Source organism: Ammospiza nelsoni, chromosome 6 (genome assembly GCF_027579445.1).
Source record: "Ammospiza nelsoni isolate bAmmNel1 chromosome 6, bAmmNel1.pri, whole genome shotgun sequence".
Taxonomy (NCBI): Eukaryota; Metazoa; Chordata; class Aves; order Passeriformes; family Passerellidae; genus Ammospiza; species Ammospiza nelsoni.
In genome coordinates, this window is record NC_080638.1 from 50,565,081 (window position 1) to 50,587,188 (window position 22,108).

The following is a 22,108-nucleotide window of genomic DNA, read 5'->3' on the forward strand; positions in this document are numbered from 1 at the left end:
TGACTGTGCTTTGGAAAAAACACCTCTGTCCTTCCTCAGGATGACTGGATGCTTAACCCAGCTTCCTCGTCAGCCAGCAGGCTCTGTTCAGGCAGCTGAACTCGCCTCACTGTCCTTTCTCTACATTAACTGTGCTGCAGAGATGAGTTTTGCAAAAGCAACAAGTATCGAGAGTGTTACTTGGAAAACAAAGAAGACTCCAGTGAATGTGTTTGTATATCTACCCCTAAAATGTGTAGAGAGGAAAAACAAACAAACAAACCCCAAACATTTTTCAGATATTCAATGTTACTCTGAAAAATCTATTGTCTCTTTATCCTGTCTGCATGGCAAGCTTAAATTCAAGTGATTGCCCCTGGAGTAGCTGGATTGATCAAGAAATTCAAACACAAGAACACTTACCAGCAAATCTCAGGGTTGGCAGAAATAAAAACACTGCTCAACTTTATTCATCAACCTTCCTTGCTTTTTTGCATCTTCACAAATATCTGTTGAAACTATTCTTGGGGCTTCATGCTTAATAGGAAGAAGCATCAGTAAAAATTCAGGTCGAGGACAACAAGGCAGGATGGTTATGATGGAAATTGCATCTGAAAACCTCCTCTCTTAACGTCAGTGTGGATCTTCACATTAAATTGTACGAGAGGCTCAGGGCAACGATGCAGAGGCATTAATGGTTAATGCAGTGGGACATGCTCCCTTGTAATTGCCTCCTGTCTTTGCTGCAGTGCCTGGGAGATACGGTGAAGGGACAGAGCCCAGTTTACAACCCCACGTCAATGGATCTTCTCAAACTCAGAGGTAATTTTTCTTCTTGAATGAATTGTCAAACTCCATTGTATTAGCAAGTTTACCTGGAAGGGCTTCACCTCTGGCTGGGAAAAGGAAAAAGGGCCTTCTTGCCAAAAATTCTTAGGATAAAACAGCAGCAAAAACAAAAAACCATGACCTGGGACAGTACTTTTGGCTGGTGCAAACAAAATTCAGCTATCAAGTAAGAGTTTTCCTCTAATGGAACTGATGTAATTGCTCCCCCTCATTTACATATGTTGCATTTGCCCTGTGACCTGTTCTGAGGAAAATAAGCACTCAGAGATAGAAAGGACACAGAAAAGAAGAAAAGGAGCAAACACTATTAGAACAAAGTAATCGAAAGGCCTACTTTTAGGGCTCTAAAAGACAGTTCTGGCACTGAGTACACAGAGACCAGCCATAAAGAAGGTGAAACATTTTATTTTATCAAATAATTCCAGGAAATGTTTCAGATGTGTTAAATATTACTAAAGAGATAAATAATACCAGGAATTATAACTTAAAAACTTAAATTGATATAAATAACCTGCTTATAAAACTGAGCACTATTGCCATCCACAGTACCAAGTGTTATGCATATGTCTTTACTGATCACTGCAGGTCTCCCTGCTATCTTTCCATCAGCTGCAGTGAATCCAGATCTGTACAATACTCAGCATAGCAAAGACATACCCATGCTGTGGTCTTATCAGCACTCTCAGAGCACACCCTGTGCCATTTCACCTTCTGGGGTTCGGCTCACTGTGCCTGCTCCTGCATTTGGCCAAGGACTGCCAGTGTTGAAATGACAGTGCAGAACTGTCAAACATCCTCAAACTCACAACCTGAAGTCTCGCTGAGACTGTTCTACACACACAGTAGGAAGCATTTGCAAACTCATCAGGGAGAAGAAGGGAAAAAAAGTCATCCTGGGAGATTCGTGGAGTTGTTGGGGCCACCAACAAATCTTCAGTACCAAATAACAACCAAGTGTTGAAGTCTAAAGGTGCAAGTTAAAGGTTTCAGTGGAAACAGCTCCTACTTATTTTATCTTTGTGCTCATGAGCTACAGTGGACCAAGATCCATCTTACTGAGTCCTGTGCCTTATCTCCAAAACTGAAGTAACCTTCCTTCTGCTCTAATGGTTTCACATCTCTTTTCCTCCTTGGAGGCTTCCTTCCTCAATCTTCAACCTTCAAGAGCCAAATTTTAACACTCATGCTCTTAACAAAGAAAGAAATCAACAAATAAGCAAGTAATTAGATACACAAATAAAAGCCTGAAAACAGACCTACACTACAGATACCTCCCAAATCCTCATGAGAAAGACCTAAGAAATTGAACTGTTTACTTGTCTGTGGGGCCATGAATATTCACTGTTGCCCTTCACTAAATTCTGCTTTCATCTAATCTCTCTGTTTCAGGATGAAATAGCTCTGAAACCTGTTATCCATGATGGAAGAGCTTTATTACTTTTATAATCTCTGTTAATAGAGACAGTTTAAAATACTATTTCCTAGAAATACTAATTGGCAGAAAATACCTCACTATTTAATATCACATTTTGAATGTTGCTAACAAAATTTACTAATGGGAAAATAAAAGAACTCTTGAGCCTGGGTCATCCTCAACCAGGAATGGAGATCAAGGATACCAGCTCATGTTGTTCTGGGTTGGTATGACTTCCTGGTGGCTTTCCATAAATTCTCAGGTAGCTGGAGTATCATTAGTTTCCTCTGCTCATTTGGGGGCTAACCTGGAGACATCAGGATTATCCCTGGTATTCCCCAGTATTGCAAAGAGATAAAGAACTCAGATACTTTCCTTTAATCCACCATGAGGCCTTGTTAAATTGGGGGAAGAGAAGATACACAGGTGGGAGTCAGCTCCCCTCTTAAATGAAGGGTTGCTGTTTGCCAGAACAGTGATCCAGCCTTATACAGTGACCACCCCTCACCCCCAAATTATCACATCATTACAAAAAACAGCAGAAAATAATTTCCACCTTTTTCAGGGATCTGGCACTGGCACCAGAATTCAATATTGCCCAGTACTCAGAATTCTAAGATCTCTTTTCAGATGCTTGTAACTAAACACACATGAAGTGGGCATGACAGAAGAATCCTGAAGGGAATTATTTAGCATTCTTCACAGAGGTTGGAAGCTGATGAAGCTTTAAAAGCCTCCAGTAAATACAGAGATAAAAAATACATTCCTAATAACTAAACGCAGCAACAGGCCTATGGGGGAGACAAAATTTGATCACTCAGGTAAAGAGAGCGTTGTTGATGTAAAAACAGAAGTGGTTTCAGGTTATATCGGTCAGTTTAATTAATTTCCTACCTTTTGACCTCCATGTAATTGTAAAACTCTTTTTTTTTGAGTCAGTGAAATTTTTTTTTTAGGTATAACTCTTAGCTTTACAGTTAATTCTGGTATTTTGAGAGACTGTTTTCTGTGTCAGTTATATTCACAGGTAGAGAACACCAACTCAAGGAACAAATTAAGATATTTATTTTTGCATTGTTACAAATTTGGGGGGGGATTTTCCATTAAATGTATTTAACACACAACCTATTTGCACTCAGGCCTTTCAGCATTTTAATTCACTAAAATATATACTTTTGGTGCCATACAAATCATGGTTAAAAATAATTCTCAAGGACATACTGAGGGGACAAGAACTTTAAGCAAAATAACTCAAGTTGAAATAGTCAATTCCCTTCAACAGTGGTTTCTATTTCATGAGATTATATCCTTTACACTAGCAAACTATATACAAACAATACCACAAACCTACCATAAGTGCAAAAATGTAAAAAATATACACAAACATATACACAAATTGCCGTGTTTCTCTCTGAGCTACCTTACAGTTAAGAAATCCAGTACAAATGCATGATTTGTATTTATGTATTTGACCTGTAAGTATCTAATATTTAATTGTAAACAAGATTCAGCATGTAGAGCAACTTAAAACAGTTGTCAGAAGCGTAAATCATGAGGCCTGGAGACTGAAGAACTGTGCACATGAGGATCCAAACTGACATACATACCCACACATTTTCTGACTTATCCTGCAGGGGCATTTAGGGTACTTAAAAGACTTGGATGTATTCATCTACTCTAAACAAGTTCTTGGATTTCATTGTTTTACAAAATGCATACATTTCAATATTCAAAGAAAAACCAGCATCACATTTGCAGGTGTAGATTTTCATGTTGGTAAGAGTGTCTTGTTCATTACCATTGAATACCTTTTTGGTTTATTAAGAAACCTTTCTTGGCAACTCAATTAAGGAACAGTAACTGAAAGCAAGCAATGGATGTTCACAATCAACCACTTAGTGAGCAAATAGAAGCAGACACAGTCCCTTAAGCACAGATGAACTCACAGGGGATTATCTAGTGAGTCACTGACAATGCTGTTCAGTAGGCAAGTACACATAGGGCACGCTGCACTGCTGAAAACCTGCAGGATTTAGAAGAGATAGTGGAAAAAAAATGGAAGTTGCCTTTGCATTGATGTGATGATTTGCTCCTCTCAGTCACTGCTAAGATTCTTAGCAAGAATGGTTTATTTATTTTACAAAAGATGGCTGTTTTTCAGGTACTTCCAGGCCACTCATCCATGTATTATTTGAAACACCTGGTTATTTAATAAAACCCAGGATGACAGTTCTATTAGGATGGTGCTGAGCTAAGTAACAGGAATAGCAGTAGTAGTGTCAGAGTGTTTGGAGAGAATTAAAGCATTGTCTATGCCAGTTTAAAGCCTCTACAAATATGAAACTGCCCATATCTATAGCAACTGATTTCAATGGAAAATTCAAGTACCAGAATATTCTTTACAATCTCCTTGTTCTAATGGAAAATACAGTAATGTTATCCATAAGCTTCCATTTCCAGGGAATATGTCCAGAGTCAAATCTCACTTTGTGTATTTTTTTTAAGTACTTGAAAACTCTTACAGTATTTAACAGAGCATTTGATGAATCCCTTCTCATACATGATACTTTTTGATTTAAAACACAAGCTGAGCCCTACAAGACACAATCTTCGCACTAGTCTTAATGTAAAGACTAGTTTGGTAAATTCTGTGATTTTTAAGGGTTTTTGAAACATTTCAAACACTGCAACAATGCAGAATGTATACCAAAAACTAGAACTAGAAAACCATTTCCAAAATAAAATGTTGAAAAAAAAATTTAGAATCAATTTCACTGAAAAGTCTCAATAAAGTGCAAGCAGCAAATGAGAGGGTTTACATAGTGAAAAGTGAAGTTTAATAAATTTGTACAATCTGTATTGCTGACAATGAGAGACACACTATAAAAATGTTTCACCTTGACATCATGCCCTCATATAAAAATATATTCTAGTTACCTTGCAGTACAATTAGATCTTGACAGAATTGAAAAACAAAAAACACTGAAATGCTACTTCTTTTCAGCAGTGTCTGAAAGGCAAAAAATATGTAGATTTATGCTAATTAAGTGGATGAACTGGATTAGCTATTTAGAAGTACTAGCTAATTACTAGTATACTAATTCCCAATGAAAAAGGTGCATTGCTACTTACTTGCATTGATTCACCACCACTTCTTGAGAAGGCATTCAGGAGGTGCCACATTGCAAACATGGAACTCATTCCTGTGCAAAATGCTCATGCTTTGAGCGCTCATTAAAGCAAAGCTCTCTAATTACTGAGCAGAAGTATGCACTCCAGCAAATATTTTAACATCAGAAAATATTTTGGGTTATTAAATCTGCAGGTATTTTTCCTCTCAAAAGCATCTCCTCCTGCTTGCAGCAAGTAATTTAGCTGAAATAACCAGGTTTTCAGTGCACCACAACTTCAATGATTCCAGTGAATTGAAACACAACTTCATAATATCACCTGTCACCCTACACAGGAATTTGTTTTCACCTGGAGCTTTGTTTTATGAAAAATAGAGCAGACTGCAGAAGTCTTCCCAACAGAGGGGACGTTTTCAAATCACTTACTGTCCAACCAGATTCTTTGGTGTTCAGGAATACTTAGTATAGTATCAGCATGAACAAGCAGCAATTTTTTTTCCTTCATGTACTCCTGCTTGTCCCTTAAGGCCCATCAGCAAAGTTTCTGCTAGAGGCAGGTTAACTGAACAAAGAATGAAAATACTTCCTCATCACCCTTTGAGACTGAAGTCTGATCAACAGCATCTGATGTCCCCCTTTCAGTGGGGATTTTACACACGGCATACGGGCAGGGTTTCCACTTATGACTAGCACAGAACTATAGCAAATTTACATACTGGCTAGTCATTTAAAGTTTCATCTACTGAAATTCAAAATGAATACTCTTCTATCCAAAAGAGTCTTTACTCTTTATTCTCCAGTTTTCGCTAATACAAGACAAAAAAAAGTTCATTATTGCACATCTATCGCCAAGACTTTCAACTGCCCCAAAATGGTGCAATGTCAGGTGCTTAGTAAAGCTCTGTGGAGACACATGTCACCTACTAACTGGTAAATAATGTCAGTACCACTTGGATTTTAGAAGCTTTGCTGTCCTTTTTTTAAAACCTCTCACCGGTCCCCAGTTTCAGTTAAAGGACCCCAAATACTCACTATCAAATAACTGATGACACACAATCTAAATTAAGAATATTTTGTGAGAGCAGCAACTTTGCAACAATATGAACTTTAAATAAAAGCAGATTACTAAAATAAAGTCTGTATAGTCTTCTAACTATGAAATTATGAAATAATTTGATTTTACTTATGATTTTTCATTCTTACAAAGAACTGTTGGTGACAATTAGAATTAACCATTTTCCTGAACAGTAGGTATTTTTAGCATTGTAATTAGTGTAACAGTAGACAAAAAAAGTTTTTACATATAATGAGTTTAAATAAATTTAAGACACTTTTCTGTAGGATCATCATCAAATGATGCTCTTTTCAATAATTTGTGTAAGCTTCTAAACCACATAAAGGATAATGCACATTACATTTTATTCACACTATAAAAAAGCACAATATACAGGCCATATCCTTTAAAGTGCAACACAACAGAACATTTCTGCAACATTCAGGTTCTTCAAAAACCCACAAAAGTAGGTATTTAATATTTAGGAACAAATTCTGTTCGTAGGTGTATTGACACTGAATCTAAACTCTGAATGGTTATCAAGCTTGTCCTTACTTAAGTGCCACGCTAAAAGCGATGCTTATGACCATTAAACAGTATTATCTTATCTGCTTCCATACTAGACAGCCTCATGTCTCATGTCCACAATGAAAGCTTTTATCCTTTAGTCAGTGAAGAGCATCTGCAGAGCCCTTTATTGAAGGCAGTTCTTTGACTATATTCAGAAAACCTCTTTAAAGTCCACTTAGCTTCACCATACAGGCTACTGCTTCAGATGTCAAATCTACCAAGAAAAATATGGTAAATGGAGCAGAGCAAGCATGTCTCTGAGTTGGCAGCGCATGCTTCACTATGTTTGGCACTATCTACCAAATGTATTGGTAACACACAGTACAAGCACGTACCAATTCGCTTTTCACTTCATAAATATTTTTGGTTGGATGTTTTGCTAGTAACAGCTGGAAAACCTCATTTGTTCCTGAGATGAGCATGACAAAACAAAGTGAGCTCCATCTAAAGCTGCCAACGGGACATTCTTCTGCATTTCCAGCCTTGCTACCTGCCTGCTGAGCCAGATTTACAAATCTCAATCCTCCCCAAGGCGCCACTTCTGAGATTCTTCTTGACGCACATCTGGCCTGATCTGGTTTCTCATTCCACCCAGGACATTGGAGGTGGCCTCTGTTGCAACGATGAAAGGTTTCACCACGGTTGGTGGGATTTGGCGGAGGACTCCTCCCACTGCTCCAGTGACTCCTCTGTTCTCATGCTCACGAGCAGCAGTCTCATAAATGGTTTGGGCTGTGTCCGTAATCCCCTTTAAAAAAATAAAGGAAATCAGTTACACTAAACAAGAAAAGCAACCTCTCCTAGTTTTAAGGAAAGTTTTAAACTGCTAAGCATTCTTTTTCTTGGTGATTTGTATTATAACTGTAAAATAAAGCAATACTGATATAAATATGATTTAGTTCTTCTAATGAGGCTTAAAATAACAGATGTAAATATTTCATTTCATATGGTGGCACATCTTGTGCATAAGGGTAGAAGGTTTGGGGTACTGTGAACTACTGAAAAAATGACAAAATCCTCTGGAAACTCAGCTGACACCTTACTTCATAGACACTACATAAGGTGCAACAAACAAAGTATAACACAAAATATAATAAAAACAGGTCAGCATTCTAATTTATAAAATACTGTCATAATAGAGAAAGGTTTCACTTCTTTCAAATCCTGCGTTATGCTTAAACTCTACTTCCCTCAGAATTAACAGTAATTGCAAAGGTGGTTGAGCAGAAAGAGAAGGGAAGGTTGGATGACACAGCACAGGAAATCAAGTTTACATGGCTCAGAATAATTGTAAGCCATCATTTAAGTCCTCTTCACACTCATCTGCCTAGCATCTTAGGTTTCTTCCTTTTTCCATTCAAGATTTCTGTTGGTTTAAGATAATTGATGAAGACAGTCTAGTTCAAAGCTGCAATCTCCTTCTCCATTTGGTCAGCCTAAACTCACACCTGTTATTTTATAATGCCATTTTAGGAAATATTCTTAACTTTGGTTCCCAACAATTGGTTCTGCACTCACCTCTTTCACAACACTGTAGGCTTTGGCTACCCCCTCCCGCAGGTCGACAGGCTGAGGAGCCAAGCGATGGCGAGGGAATCGTTTGATCTTTTTTGCTTCAATGAAGGTTGGCCCTGGTGATACCATGTCATAAGCAGTTTCTGCAGCTGCCTGCACATCAGGAGCAAATGCAAAACACATAAGTGTAATAGCACCTGATCACAAATTTTAACTACTAATAGGGTGATGTCACTGAAATAAAAGAATTCTTATTCCATAAATAATATTCATTTGCATCAGATTACAGTTTGTACAAGAACTTCTGGAATGTGCAGCTATAACTATACATTAATTCCATAATGAAGGAATGAATTCTGTAGGTTTGGGTGGGGTTTTCTCCCCTCCTAATTGTTGTCTCTTCAAAAGCATCCTCTAAACTGCATAAAATGCTCAAGATAGAAACTGAACATTTGATCAATGGTATTTCTTACAAACACATACATATAATCCCACTTGTGATTAATAGCACTGGTTTTCTGACTATATATGTTCAACCTAAGGCACATATATTATTTTTGCAAGATTAGGTGGTAAAAGTGTACTTTCATTGTATTTTTGTATTTTTTATATTAAGAAACATAAATTTATTAACACTTTAATCCAAGATTCCCTTAGTATTAAATCCAGGAAGTTTTATAGCCTTTGTGTAGATCTACAGAAATAGTATTGATTTGGGTTTGGGGTTCTTTTTTTTGGCTGGTTTTGTGGGCTTGTTTTTTCAAAAATAAGCACGGAGAAGTTGATGTTTTATAAAAAGGTAAGAATCAACTAGTGGATAACACACATGCAACAAAGAACTCATCCTTCTCAGCATGAGTGATTTTTTTTAGTGAAGCTGAACATTTTCATATGAAACTGTACATTGCAATGCATTAAAGACATTAAGAAACAAGCAGCAGCTTGGGTGTTCAGCAGTATTTTAACACAGTTTTCTAACCATTGCATTTGATGTCATAGATCTCACCTCACAGACTGCTGCAAACTTTGCCCAGTCTCTGCTCTCCTATTCATACACCTGCTTTTCTTTTTTAATAGATGCTCCCTAGCTTAAATCCACAGCATTAAGACATTAGCTTAATACAGAGCATTTACTAGACACACCTCTCATTTTACATCTAACTTCAGGAGTCATACACTCTACCTGTATAGTCTGAACCATTCTGTTTGTCAGTTCCAGTGCAGCCATGGCAGTGGAAGTACCAAAAGAAGCTGCTCCTCTTTGAAAGCCTCTCACAATCCGACCGTCCTTGCGGTACTGCTCTATGGGCAGCCACACCAGGTCTTTCAGACCTTGCACTGAAAATGAGGACACAACACCAAAGTCAGACAGCTCTCTTACATATGCAGAATGCCTTGAAAGGAAGTGAAAACAAGAGTCAGCATGGTTTGTGTTGGTTTTTTGAGAGGGGAGAGGTGTCGTTTGGTTTTTAAAGAAACAAATACATTCAAGTGTAGCTGAACAAAAGTAAGAATTAACTTACCTAACTGCACAAGCGAATGCATAGGCCCTACTCCTCCCAAAATTCCTGGTAGCTGGTTTTTCTTTATATCATTAAGCCATTCACTGATGGCATAGGAGAATAATTTATCCACACCTAATAAACTAAAGTAAATACAATTATTAACTTTTTTAAACAAACTATTACTAATTAGATAAATGCATTCATTAGTCACTGACGTAAAAGATGTCATTTAAACAAAAGGAAAGCTTCTTCAAATGTCTTTTGTTGCTGTTGGCTAAGCCAAGTATTTCAATTGTATATGCTTTATAAAACAAACTCAAAACTGCATAATCACATACAGTTCCATAGGAAGTGAACATGAAACTAAAATGAAGAGTTTATCATCAAGAATAGCACACATATTAAATTCTGTTGTGACTCAGAATTTATTGAATTATATACATTTGAAAAACACCTAGAATCAAGAAGTATCCTGGATTTTAGAAGGGCACTGTAAGACAAAATTTACTTTACATTTGCAAATTTGCAATAGCAGTATTGATATACATTTTGAGAAACTTACCCATGTCTATAACAAAGCCTCTTCAGCTTTAATTCTGAACAGTTCAACTGAGCAAGCCCAATAAGAATCCCAGCTAATGTTCCCTGTAAGTGAAATATTTTGTTATCACATACATTTACTCAACCCATACAACCTGTGAGAAATAATTTCATCATCTCAACTCTTACTTACCAGTATCCTGTCTAAATATTCTCTCCCAGTCTCCCAAATATACATGGAAACTTGCAAAAAAGAAACTTGGCTTAACCTGCTACTCAAAAAAAAAACTGGATACAAGAGGGCTTCTTCAGAAATAATGAGATAAAATAAATTATGTAAACATAGTTCTGGCTTTAGCGTGTTCCAGGCATTCTGAAGCTATCATATTTCATGTTTCATTTCTGATATCTGGGCAAATTCAAGAAGTTGCTGCTTTCCATATTTTCTTACTGATTTGCCATGATAAAGTACAAGTCTTGTTGTGCAAATAGGATTTTTTGATGTTGGTTTCTAAACTAAGTGTAATGAAGAATGCATATTTTAACAAGAACCATGGGCATGGGCATTTTTTTCATCTGTAATAGATTCTGCCACTGCCACTGAGACCCCTATGTTACTAGACTGCAAGGAAAGGAAACAAGGAGAATAAACAACAGTATTTTGTTCTGGCATCAATGAGGAAAAAATAAAATAAATGCATGATTCTGGCATCAGATAGTGGTATCATACTTTGAGGGGCACTGCAGCTCTACACTATGATTTCAAGCCAATCATGGAGCTCACAAATGTGACATTCAAGTTCTGTCCTGGATTAATTATAATTTGGGATCCACCCCTAGTTTTCAAATTAAGAGTGAAATGAGGTTAAGCTTTACTAAAATTAAGGGGAAATAAAGGGTTTTATATTTGTCACAATTGCATCATTAATGATTAGGGAGCACAAAGATATTCCCATTCATGGAGCAGGGAGGGGAGAGCAAAACAAACAGCATCAAATGTTTGTTCTATAGTATCAACATTATACACAAACCTGATCCATTGATACATGCTTCCCATGGTAATCAAGCCGTATTGGAACTTCTGATGTAAAGCGAAATTCTCTGGAACATAGAAAGGAAATATTATAGTGAGAAACATGAAAAGGAAATGAAATTATCCTTCTGAAAAGAAACTCATGGTTTCCCATTCTCCTGGAATAGGATATCATAACCATTTTCTGTAAACCATAAATCCTTTTTTTACTGTGCTAATACTTCAGAATAAATTTACAAAATACAGGGGCAAATTCAGCTTTTCTTGGTTTATTAAAATCTATTTCAGGTTAGCATTTGTAATAAATTTTAAAGTCTTGCAAATGTGCTACTAATCCTGGAAGTGATTATTAAAAAAATATACCAAGCAAACACCCACAAAATGATGGTTCTGTGGGCAAGCGGAACTTGATAAAATATTCTGTTGCTAATGCATGAAATGTATGCGGTGAAACCACAGCCATGCTATTAAAATTTAACTCTGCACTGCTTACCACAGCACACATCTTTTGTTAGAGGCACTTATGATCTGAATGCACATGAAAAAACTTCTGCATAACAAACTACAACTTTGATAGTCACTTCCTAGTCAGGGCTACATTAGAGTTTCTCGTGTGATATCTTAATTTCATACCTCTCTTCCATTATATCCTTATATCCTCTTCCCTTATATACACTCATTTTTGGTCATATTAGATAATTTTTAGTTAGACATAAGAATACAAACACTGCTCTTTTTATGCATTTGTAAAACAACTCATTACTGGTTCCCTATGGGGCAGAGACTTAATTTTTACTTCCTTGTGCAAAGTAGTGTGCAAAAGTTAATAAAAATCATTGGTGACCTTCCAGTGATAGAAACAAATATATTTTCTTTCTACAAGCAGCCAATAAACAAAAAAATGCACTTTGCCTGAAGGTCTAGAATAGTTTATCACCATCCTTTCCTAAAACTTTTTGTAACAAAAGTTTACCTGAAAAATACTGGCTGATCACTGTATGATGTTGCTTCTTGTGAGAACTGATCATCCTCTCCATTAACCACATCCATGGAATCAATGCTGCCATTTTCATTTGCTTGCTTGTGTGATGCAAAAGAAATGACTGGACTTGGTTCCTTAAGGCTGCTGACATGCCTGGGCAAACTACATGTAACTTCAGCACCAGGAGACTTTTTAACTGGAAAAAGAAGTTAAACACAGGAAAATGACTCATATTTTTCACAGTGATTACACAGAGATTGTATTTACACAGTTACTGCATCCTTAGTAAGTTCTAATGCTTATTAGTAGGAATTAGCAGGGCAATATTTAGATTCTCTCAGTTTTTGATAGAAGCTATTACATGCAGCTGAAGTTGAGGTTAGTGCATCAGCATAAATAATGTATCTGGTTCTAACGGCAGTACTGCAGAGTGCTTCATCACCTGTGCATTTCAGCATGACACCCCAACAGAAATAGGTAAAGAAAGTATGGCTGCTAAGAAATATCCAAATACACTTCAGAGTGGAAATGTGCCTTTCAATTTATACTGCTTTTGCATCAGACAATGTAATTGATAAGAAGTACTGCTTCAATAGCATATAAACATTATTTAATGTTTAATTTAATACCCTTGCATAGAGTATTATGTTTGTCTAATAGCTTGAAGTTGTCTAACACAGAATTCAATTTTATAAATGAGCAGGACAATGTATTAGTTTTATCTAATAATAACTCCCAATAACATATGCAGCCCTCAATTTTTCCAGAAGCTCTTATTAAATATGCTCTAATTTTGGTTCAACCTCCTTTTATAAAATTAAGATTGCAGGTGTTGAACACCTTTGTTCATATTTCTAATATAAAAAGCTTAAATACCAAAGGCTCTTGAGTTCTAAAAAAATCAGTCATTAATGTTAGTGCTTAAACCCCAACACAAGTTTTTATACACACAAGATTCACATGTGAATTTATAGACATGTACCCAAATTAAAGGACAAAGAAGCAGCACTTTTATGTTAGATTTTTTTCAGAAATATACCTTCAGGATCTGGAGTAACCAAGAGTTCTACTTCTGTAGAAAGGCTAGTGAAAAAGTCCTTCAGGAAAAACAAGGCATCCTAATGGCAAAAAGTAAAATAGAATCAGGTTAAAATAAATACAAAGACCTAATTCTCTACAAACATTATCTACAATTCCAGCTCTATTTCTATGCAGACATAAAACAAACCTTTTATTTCTTTTTGATCCATTAACATATGTATAAACCACAACAACATCTAGGACAGAAACCAGGAAGTCCCTCTTAGCCACTGCACCCTGTTCCATATATCTAGCTTGGCCTTAAAAATTCAGGATTATTTTCACCATTTCTACTCTCACTTTGGAGACTGTTCCAGAACTGAGTTCCAGAACTCAGTTATAAACTTTTCTCTGATTTGCAGCAGAAGGTATTTAAATATAGTTTATATTCCTCTCTAGTACTGTCAAAGTCAACCAAATCATTACAAATCAGGGTTCCTCACTGCTTCATTAAAAGTTATTGATATCTATGGTATTCATGTCTTAATAATGCCACAAAGCTATTACATCCCAGCTTTTTTTTCAGACAGATGCATTACAGTGGTGGTTCATTCATCCTATCATTGATGACAACTGGACTTTCTTTTCCATTTTGACTTCCAGCTGATAAGACTGACAGCTTAAGCAGTAATAACAAGTATTTCTAATAACTGCATGCTGCCCTGTGCTTCCAAAAAAGCTGTGGTTAATTTCATAGAAGTGGTAAAGGTGAATTTTGTTTATGGTACAAAACATAAAACACTTAAAAAGTAACCAAGAAGGAACATATTTCCTCCCTAGATGGCAGCATTTCCAGGCCATTGTTTCCTAGACAAAATTATTGCACACTAGACAGAGCTCAGTTTTGCTAAGAGTGAAATGAAAACCTGGTCTCTAATGTGTGTTGAAAGAAAGAAAAGGTATGGAAATCCTAATTATGTTCCTAAAAATCCAAACCCCACGTAGCTCTCTGAAGATGACAAATTAAGGAAGAAATGCTTCGACAAAGAGTAATAACTACACTTCACATTTGCCAGCACAAACATATAGAGCTCTTACTGCTTTAGAAAAACCCCAGTGTTTCTTGACTATATCAAAAATACCTTGCACAAAGCCCTGCTAAAGAAAGTAAAACAATTTCTGCTCTTCCTGCCACTGCAGTTGACAGCAAGACAAAGCCTTCAGGTTACAGAAGCATTTCTCAAGTGTCAAGTGCCCTTGACCAACATGATGTGAACCACTTCAGGATTAATGATTAATCTTATTCAATTAAAGACAATTAAGTCACTTCATTAACAAACAAAACCAGATCATTCAAGATTAAGTAGTTATTTTTAAAAGTTGTGACTCCAAACCTTTTGAGATTATCAGAAGTTCCAAGAGGAAAACTTACTGAGAAAATAGTTTTGTCTAAGATATTCTTGGTTTTTAAATAAATAAAAAAATTTGTCTTTGTAATAGCTGGAGCAGAAGGCAAGTTCTAGCATGGATATAAATGAAACAACAGAGATCCAAAGATTAAATAAAAAAGGTATCACACCAAGAAAATGTAAAATGTAAAATATGCACGATGGTTAAAAGTATCTGGTTAAAAGAAACCCCAGGTATCATTCAATAAAGAAAAAATGGTTTTATTTTTTGCCCTGGCACAACCAACCTGGTCAATATTGAGGCGAAGAGGCATTAGTGAAACACGTAAACAACATTCCTGTGGGGATCTGCCAGACTCTGGACGGACATGTAAAGCTTTAACTGTTAACTGAAAAAAAACAACAAGATAAATAAAAGTACTAACATTCACAATTATTACATCTCAGAACACCAGCTAGGAAAAACATTTACTGCTAAATCTCTGTATTTAGTAGTATGATTCCACTTAGCAATTACAGTATTGAATAAAAATTTCCTCTGAATGTTATAAAAAAATAAAGTTAAAAGAAATCCCCCCCAAAAAATTACTAAATCCTGTATAAAACCAGTAAGACTACTGGTTACCATAAAAGTACAAATCTGCATGTGAAATTGTGAAAGCTACCGAAGTAGTCCTGCACATCTGGTTTTTTAAACTAACAATCTCAAACCCATTAATACCTGACATGCTGACATTCAAACTGACTTTTGAATTAGCCTTAATATCTACAAAGAGTCAAGCAAATAACTATCAACAAATTATATTACTTCAATGTTGCACAAGCTCATGTTTCTGCTTCTGCAAGATTAAGAAGTGCACATAGCCCCCACAATGAGAATTCTCACTGTAATTGTAAGAAATTAACATTTCATAGCTATACCATGTTTGAATGTGCTTTTCGGGGCATCTCCTTACTGCAGTAGAGATAGAGGAATTTATTCATTTGTGATGTAGCTAAGCGATCTCTGATCTCCAGGTCTTGAACAATAAAAACTTGTCGTGACACTGGCTGCTCCAAAAGACAGGATTCACCTTCTGCACCACCTGGAGGATATACCTCATGCTGGAATTTCACCTTTTGAAAAGAAAACCAGCATAATCAGCTTCATTGAAAAACACCATTTAACAACAGAATAGTTCTTTAAAAAATAAACAAAAATCAGGGAAGTATACCACATATAAGAACTTATAAAGCTGCCTACTATTTTAAATTTACAGAAATACTATTAAGATTTCTGAACACTGTTCAGGTTTTTACATATCTAGCAGTAGAAATCTTCCAACTTCTAGTTGCACAATTATTTGCATTTTAGCATGCAAATTCAAGGCAAAACAAAGAGTACTGACCCTTTGATAAGGAAATCTTACTGCCATAAGATAGGGAATGAATTCCACTGTTTTTTTTAAATTGACTCCGCTATTTCCTCTCAATCCTGACATATTTCTTACATCATGGTGAAGCCTGTACCAGACAAACTTCCAGTTCTTGAATCTTTCACCCTCTTAAGAAAAAAAATGGTTTTTTCCCAACCAACTGACTTCTCAAGTGATTCCATATAAAGCTAATTCAGCATTTTTCTTCAATTCTAAGTTATGCAGCTCTCGTGTCCAGCTGTGGTGACCCACAGACCATCACCCGCTGCTCCCCAGACCCCGCGCACCGCGGCCGGCAGTGAACGCTGCTGGGCGCGCACAGAGAGCGGCAGCGGCCCCTGCCGGCCCCGCGCTGAGCCCCAAGGCAACACCGCCTGTGCCACCTTCTACTCTCCTTCATTGCCTTAAACGTTACTGCCCAGCCGTGTACCAAGCTAGGGGTGCAAGTAGTGGAAAAAATCTTTATACTGCTTCAGTGTTAACACTAACTCTCATTAAATATCTGTAAATTGAGAGACAGCTATCATTCTGCATATGAAGTTTTCAGGGTGGAATATTAAATGCTTCCCTTTCTCCTTTTGTTTATTGCAATGTCATGTTTTTTCTAGAAAATGCTATCCTAAGCATTACATATTTCTGGCAAGCTTGAGGTGTTAATGGGATGAATTTTAGGTCTCAGAAATGCACATAGACTATAAAAAAGCCTTTATTTTAATGTAATGCCTTTCATGTTTATGGAAACGTTTGAAAACATCTTATTTTAAAAAGATTCTGTTATTGATCCATTTAACATGAAATATGTTTAACTCCTTGCCAATATTATTCATAGCACCAGAAAAAAGCATCTAGTTCCTATGTTAGAGCTAAGCACAGCCTAAAAACAGCTAAGATACTTAAGCCTGAAGGATGCTAAATATGTTAGGGGAAACACAGAAACAATACTCTGATACAAGTAGATGTTATTTCATACCCAATTATCAAATTGATACACTGAATAGTCTCAAAATATCTATGTCTTGCTTATTTTGTTAGAACACCTAATTTCATAACATGGATACCTATTCAGAATGGAACTAAAGAGAGGAACACAGAACAGCAGTTGCAAAACTGGGTTATAATAAACAAAAGCTTTTAAGAACATTGTGGTGGATATCCTCCATCTTTAGAAACAAGCTTATTCAGAAAAAAATATTATGCTAATACTAATTTGTTGAACAAATTCTACATTCATCACCAGCAAAGTAATTGCTTAGATGTAGATACTGTTGAAAGAAATATAACTGAACTCTAATGGAAAGGTGCTATCAAAGGAGTATAACATGTAACGATATCCACACAGACAGTCATGGCTGAAGCTGCTTCTGTTACTCACCTTGCTTAATTGTATTTCCATTAGGAAGTCTGGGTTTCTTCCTCTTCCTCCACATGCTGTATTCCGTCCATGCCTTGTTGGTGTATGAGAAGGAGAACTGTGGGGACTTCTGGGGAAATTAAAAGGAAAAATACTTTTGCATATTAAAGTTATCTCACTGTTAATCTAAAACTAAATACACTAGATGTAAGTTCTTACTATTTTAATTATATTACAAAAAACTGAAATTACATTACTGTTAAGCAAGTAATTTTTTTTTGTTCAAGTAAAATACATCTAAGCAGAATGCCAGGTGCATGTATCCCAATACCAAATTAACATTCATAAAACATTTCCTTAGTTTTGGCTGTAATAATTTTATTCTCTAGCTCACATGATATCCTGTAAATCTTACACTTATGCTTCTTAAGTCTTGATCTCTTTAGGAAAATTTGACTACCAATATTACCCTAAAACAAAATCCATCCCTCCACCCCCCTCTAAAAATCAGCAAAATCAAACCAAGCTTGTCCAGGTTAAGACACAGGAAAAATACACTCTGTGGAGCGGAACTGAGTGAGAATCTGGATGATCTTTAAGATCCCTCCCAACCCAAATCATTCTATGATTGATTCCTTGTGAGAAGGGAGCCAAGAAGCAAGCAAGGGAGACTGGTGATTGAACAAGAAGATTCCTCCATATCAAAAGAAAAGAAAGTATTTCTGAATTTTCTAATCCACATAATTAGATGAAACACTTACATGAAACTTTTAGCTGGAGAGGTTGGTGGTGCAGCCCCAAAATCCCTTCCACCATAAAGATGCCAAATAAGAGATATTTCCTTTACAACATAGCGTACCAGAGGAACAGGAAAATGAAGCGGAGCTTTGCTTGTATCCGTTTTTTTAATAGGTTGACTGAAATGATTTTCCTTTATGATAATTGCATCATCAACCATTATTTTTATAACTGGCTCTTCCTCTTTTTCCTAATTAAAAAAAAAAACATATAACATTGAGAAGATGAGATCATCTTTATTGAGATGTCCAATTCCTTCCTATGAAAAGGAAAACTTTCTGTATTGTCTTCTAAAGCTTATACAACACATGATCAGTTTAGAAATGTTTCTTACAAACTACAGACAAAAGCATATGAAAAAAGTAGAACCTGTGAAGTAGTTAAAAACAGCAATAAAAAACCCCAAACCAAAACAAAAAACTTCCCCACCCAAACTATAAACAAAACTAAGTACTAGTTGAAAGCAAGCAGAAAACCACAGAAGAGCCCAGGCCACCCTATTAGCACTTCTGGAAACAAACAAGCTCAACTATAACTGGGAAAATGCAGCTTCTAATCAGGGACCAAAGATCTGCTTCTGTCTATTAGGAAGAATACCACCAGACAACATGCAGAGGACAGACATTGGTGTAAAGTGACACAAAAATTTATGTCTGAGGTTTGGCAAGGATTTTAGATCCTTAGAAACATTGAGAGCTTAGATTAAGAGAAATGAACAAAAGATTAGAAGATGTGCAAAGCTGCTGTTTTGATAAATGCTGGGTTTTGCTTAACACTTTTTTTTTTGTAATTATGCCATTATTTTAAGTTGATATGACAATGATTAAACATGACTAAGATGCAGGAAAACTGCCAATGTTTAATGTAACACCCAGATGAGAGAACAATTACACAGTGCTGAGATATAGAAAAACCATATCTATTTGAAAATACTTGCTCTCATTCCTAAAAGCAACAATGCATGAATTCCCTCCAAACAGAAAAGCATCACTAAGCAATCACAGAAATCTATGATATCTTATTTACCCAGGCTTTATATAAGCTTTTCTCTAATTCAGTTTATATATGGATTTTTTTTAGTAATTTTCAAAGGATCTTACAGCAACAGCAACTTTAGGTGCAAAAAGAATGCAGAAATCATCACTTTCTGCTGGAACATCTCCCATGGCCTCACTTATCAGGTGATGAGTAAATGAAGCATAAGTGGGACTTGGCTCTTGTGAGACATTTCCACTTTCATCTGGAAACAGGAAGAGATCTGAGCAAGATGGCTCCTGAGTTTGAGATTTGTCATCTAAAACTCCTGAGAGTTGAAGGAGAGTGGAGAAAAAACATGTTTCAGTGGAAAAATCCTTACGAAATATGAAAATTAAGTAAACTCATGTTTGCTACTTCAATTATATCAAGGAAATTTGCTCATTATATCTTGAATCAATTCATACTATAAATAATATACAATTCTCAAGTTTCTTATTCTGGTAGTAAGACCACAGAATCAAAACCTTTCAGTACCACAGAGACTGCTCACCCTCTACCACAGAAAAAACGAACAGAGATCACGGAAATAGTAATGGATATCTACTTGCAGTACAAAATCCTTATCAAATTTAAAACTGAATTACACTCTAGCCATGATACAGAAGCCATAATCCTGTGATAGAAAAAGGTAGTTGATTTTATATGCTAATTGAAAAAATTCTTTATAGCTAAAAAGCTCTTCCTGTGCCTTGAAACTGTATCTTCTTCCTGGACCTCTCTCACATCCAGAAGAGAGGTCTTTATTCCTGCACACTAACTTATACTCCTACAGAATTTGGGGTCTTGACAGAGTCCCAGAGACAGATTTTTTCCCTGCTGCTTTCAGTAGCTCAGTAATGTATATTTTTGACTAGAATCTCAGAGTACTTCTGCATTACTATTATTAAAAGCAAGAATCTGTTCCATAGTTTGAAGACTTCAGACATCCTAAGTACCTGCTCCCATTCTTATTGCAGCATCTCTACATACACAAAGCTTTCAATCCCACTTTCTTTCCAGAAAAGTTGTACTTTATATGCAGGGGTATGCCTTCAGGGGATTCTCACCATTAGACTCTTGCTTGATGGCAGAAGCAGTCTGTTGAGTCTCAATTTCTTCCATGGCATCACTCATCAAATCCCGTAAAATCTGCTGCTCTGACTCAGCAAGGCCTGGTCCGTGGGAAGATGGCTGGCTAAAGGTCTCTACCTGTAGGAGAGGAACTATACATAGTTACATCTCAAAACCAACAAATGTTAAAAAAGATTTTGTTAGAACAGCTTGCTTCACGGCTCTTAAACTGTGAGAAAAAACACATTAACTTGTTAAATACTCGAGTGATCTGAAACACCAAGCTGGGTGATTCATTCATAAAGTAGGTTAGAACATTATGGTTCAGGGTATTTAGGTCAGAGTACCTGGACAGCTCATGTATGTCCTGGAATTTTCTTCTTTAGATAAGAATAAAGTACAAGAGGTAAACAGCATAGTGTTTTGAAATGTTTAGTGACCAAAACAGGAAAAAAATACTATTTTAACTCTGAAATATATTTTCAATTAGATACAATTGGTACAACTTGATACAATTTCTTTGCAAAAATCTCATATTATTTGTAAATAGAAGAGGGATTAAAATAAAATATATTACCAAGAATCAGAAAGTTAAGCTGCTATCATTTTGCCATTCTAATACCTTCATTTTTGGCTTGCTAACTCCACGTTTAACCTCTGTCTTAGCAGGTGGATGTAAATCACCATAACTTGCAATATATTGGATGAGATTCATTAGTGCAGCACACGAATCAGAGCAGGTACGGATATGGATTACATCACTGGAACAGTGCAGCTCAAAACGAGGTTTAGTCTAGATAGCAACAATGAAAAAACAACAATAAACTTCAAATTATCCTGAAGTTCCATAAAAATGACATATACACAGCTATTTTTCAATTATTTTACTTAACTAGTCAAAAAATGAGTTAAAAAATACAAGTAAACTGGAAAATCTTCTTTGATTTTAAGTACAATAAACTAATTTTCAAATCACAATCTCTCATGAAGATTTTACATTTTATTTTGTTAGTAATTAAATACTTACTCTTTCTGCCTCAGAATCAGATTTTACTGTTGTAATAGTTAGTTCCAGCAGTCCCATATCCATAACACGAACATAATCTGAAATATGATAATTTTAAATATTACTAAGAAAATAGCAAAACCCTATATATGTACAGTTCTAAACCCATTAAAACTAGCATGAGCTGTAAAGGAATCAAAGCCTTTCATATCTCTGCATTTCCTTCTTTTATGAGGATTACTTTCAGAGTTCAAGTTTCATCCACTCAAATGAAGAACTTGAACCTTTTCAGTCCAATGTATCACTCCCACTACCACATCTGTGTGCAGTGTAATCTTTTAAGATATTTACCTTCATCCCATCTGTGTGAGTTAGAGAAACCAAGGCACACAGAAGCTGAATGACTAAACATTCTATCAGTTTTTAGCTGAAGTGAGAGAGAACACATG

At 36.0% G+C, this 22,108-nt stretch overlaps 1 protein-coding gene across 2 annotated transcripts in view; it reads right to left on the reverse strand.

Moving 5' to 3' along the window:
• Window positions 1–3,284: 3,284 nt before the first annotated feature.
• ATG2B (autophagy related 2B) overlaps window positions 3,285–22,108 on the reverse strand; it is a 45,868-nt gene continuing 27,044 nt past the window's right edge. For both annotated transcript variants that reach the window (XM_059473613.1, XM_059473614.1), the window contains exons 27-42: window positions 21,681–21,757; window positions 21,276–21,446; window positions 20,650–20,791; window positions 19,666–19,868; window positions 18,529–18,755; window positions 17,789–17,897; window positions 15,923–16,117; window positions 15,289–15,390; window positions 13,612–13,690; window positions 12,564–12,768; window positions 11,589–11,658; window positions 10,580–10,662; window positions 10,036–10,157; window positions 9,696–9,850; window positions 8,516–8,665; window positions 3,285–7,745 (exon numbers count right to left, since the gene is read on the reverse strand). In XM_059473613.1, coding sequence (XP_059329596.1) covers window positions 7,515–7,745; window positions 8,516–8,665; window positions 9,696–9,850; window positions 10,036–10,157; window positions 10,580–10,662; window positions 11,589–11,658; window positions 12,564–12,768; window positions 13,612–13,690; window positions 15,289–15,390; window positions 15,923–16,117; window positions 17,789–17,897; window positions 18,529–18,755; window positions 19,666–19,868; window positions 20,650–20,791; window positions 21,276–21,446; window positions 21,681–21,757 — 2,321 coding nt within the window. In that variant the 3' untranslated portion in view covers window positions 3,285–7,514. The remainder of the gene's footprint in view (window positions 7,746–8,515; window positions 8,666–9,695; window positions 9,851–10,035; window positions 10,158–10,579; window positions 10,663–11,588; window positions 11,659–12,563; window positions 12,769–13,611; window positions 13,691–15,288; window positions 15,391–15,922; window positions 16,118–17,788; window positions 17,898–18,528; window positions 18,756–19,665; window positions 19,869–20,649; window positions 20,792–21,275; window positions 21,447–21,680; window positions 21,758–22,108) is intronic.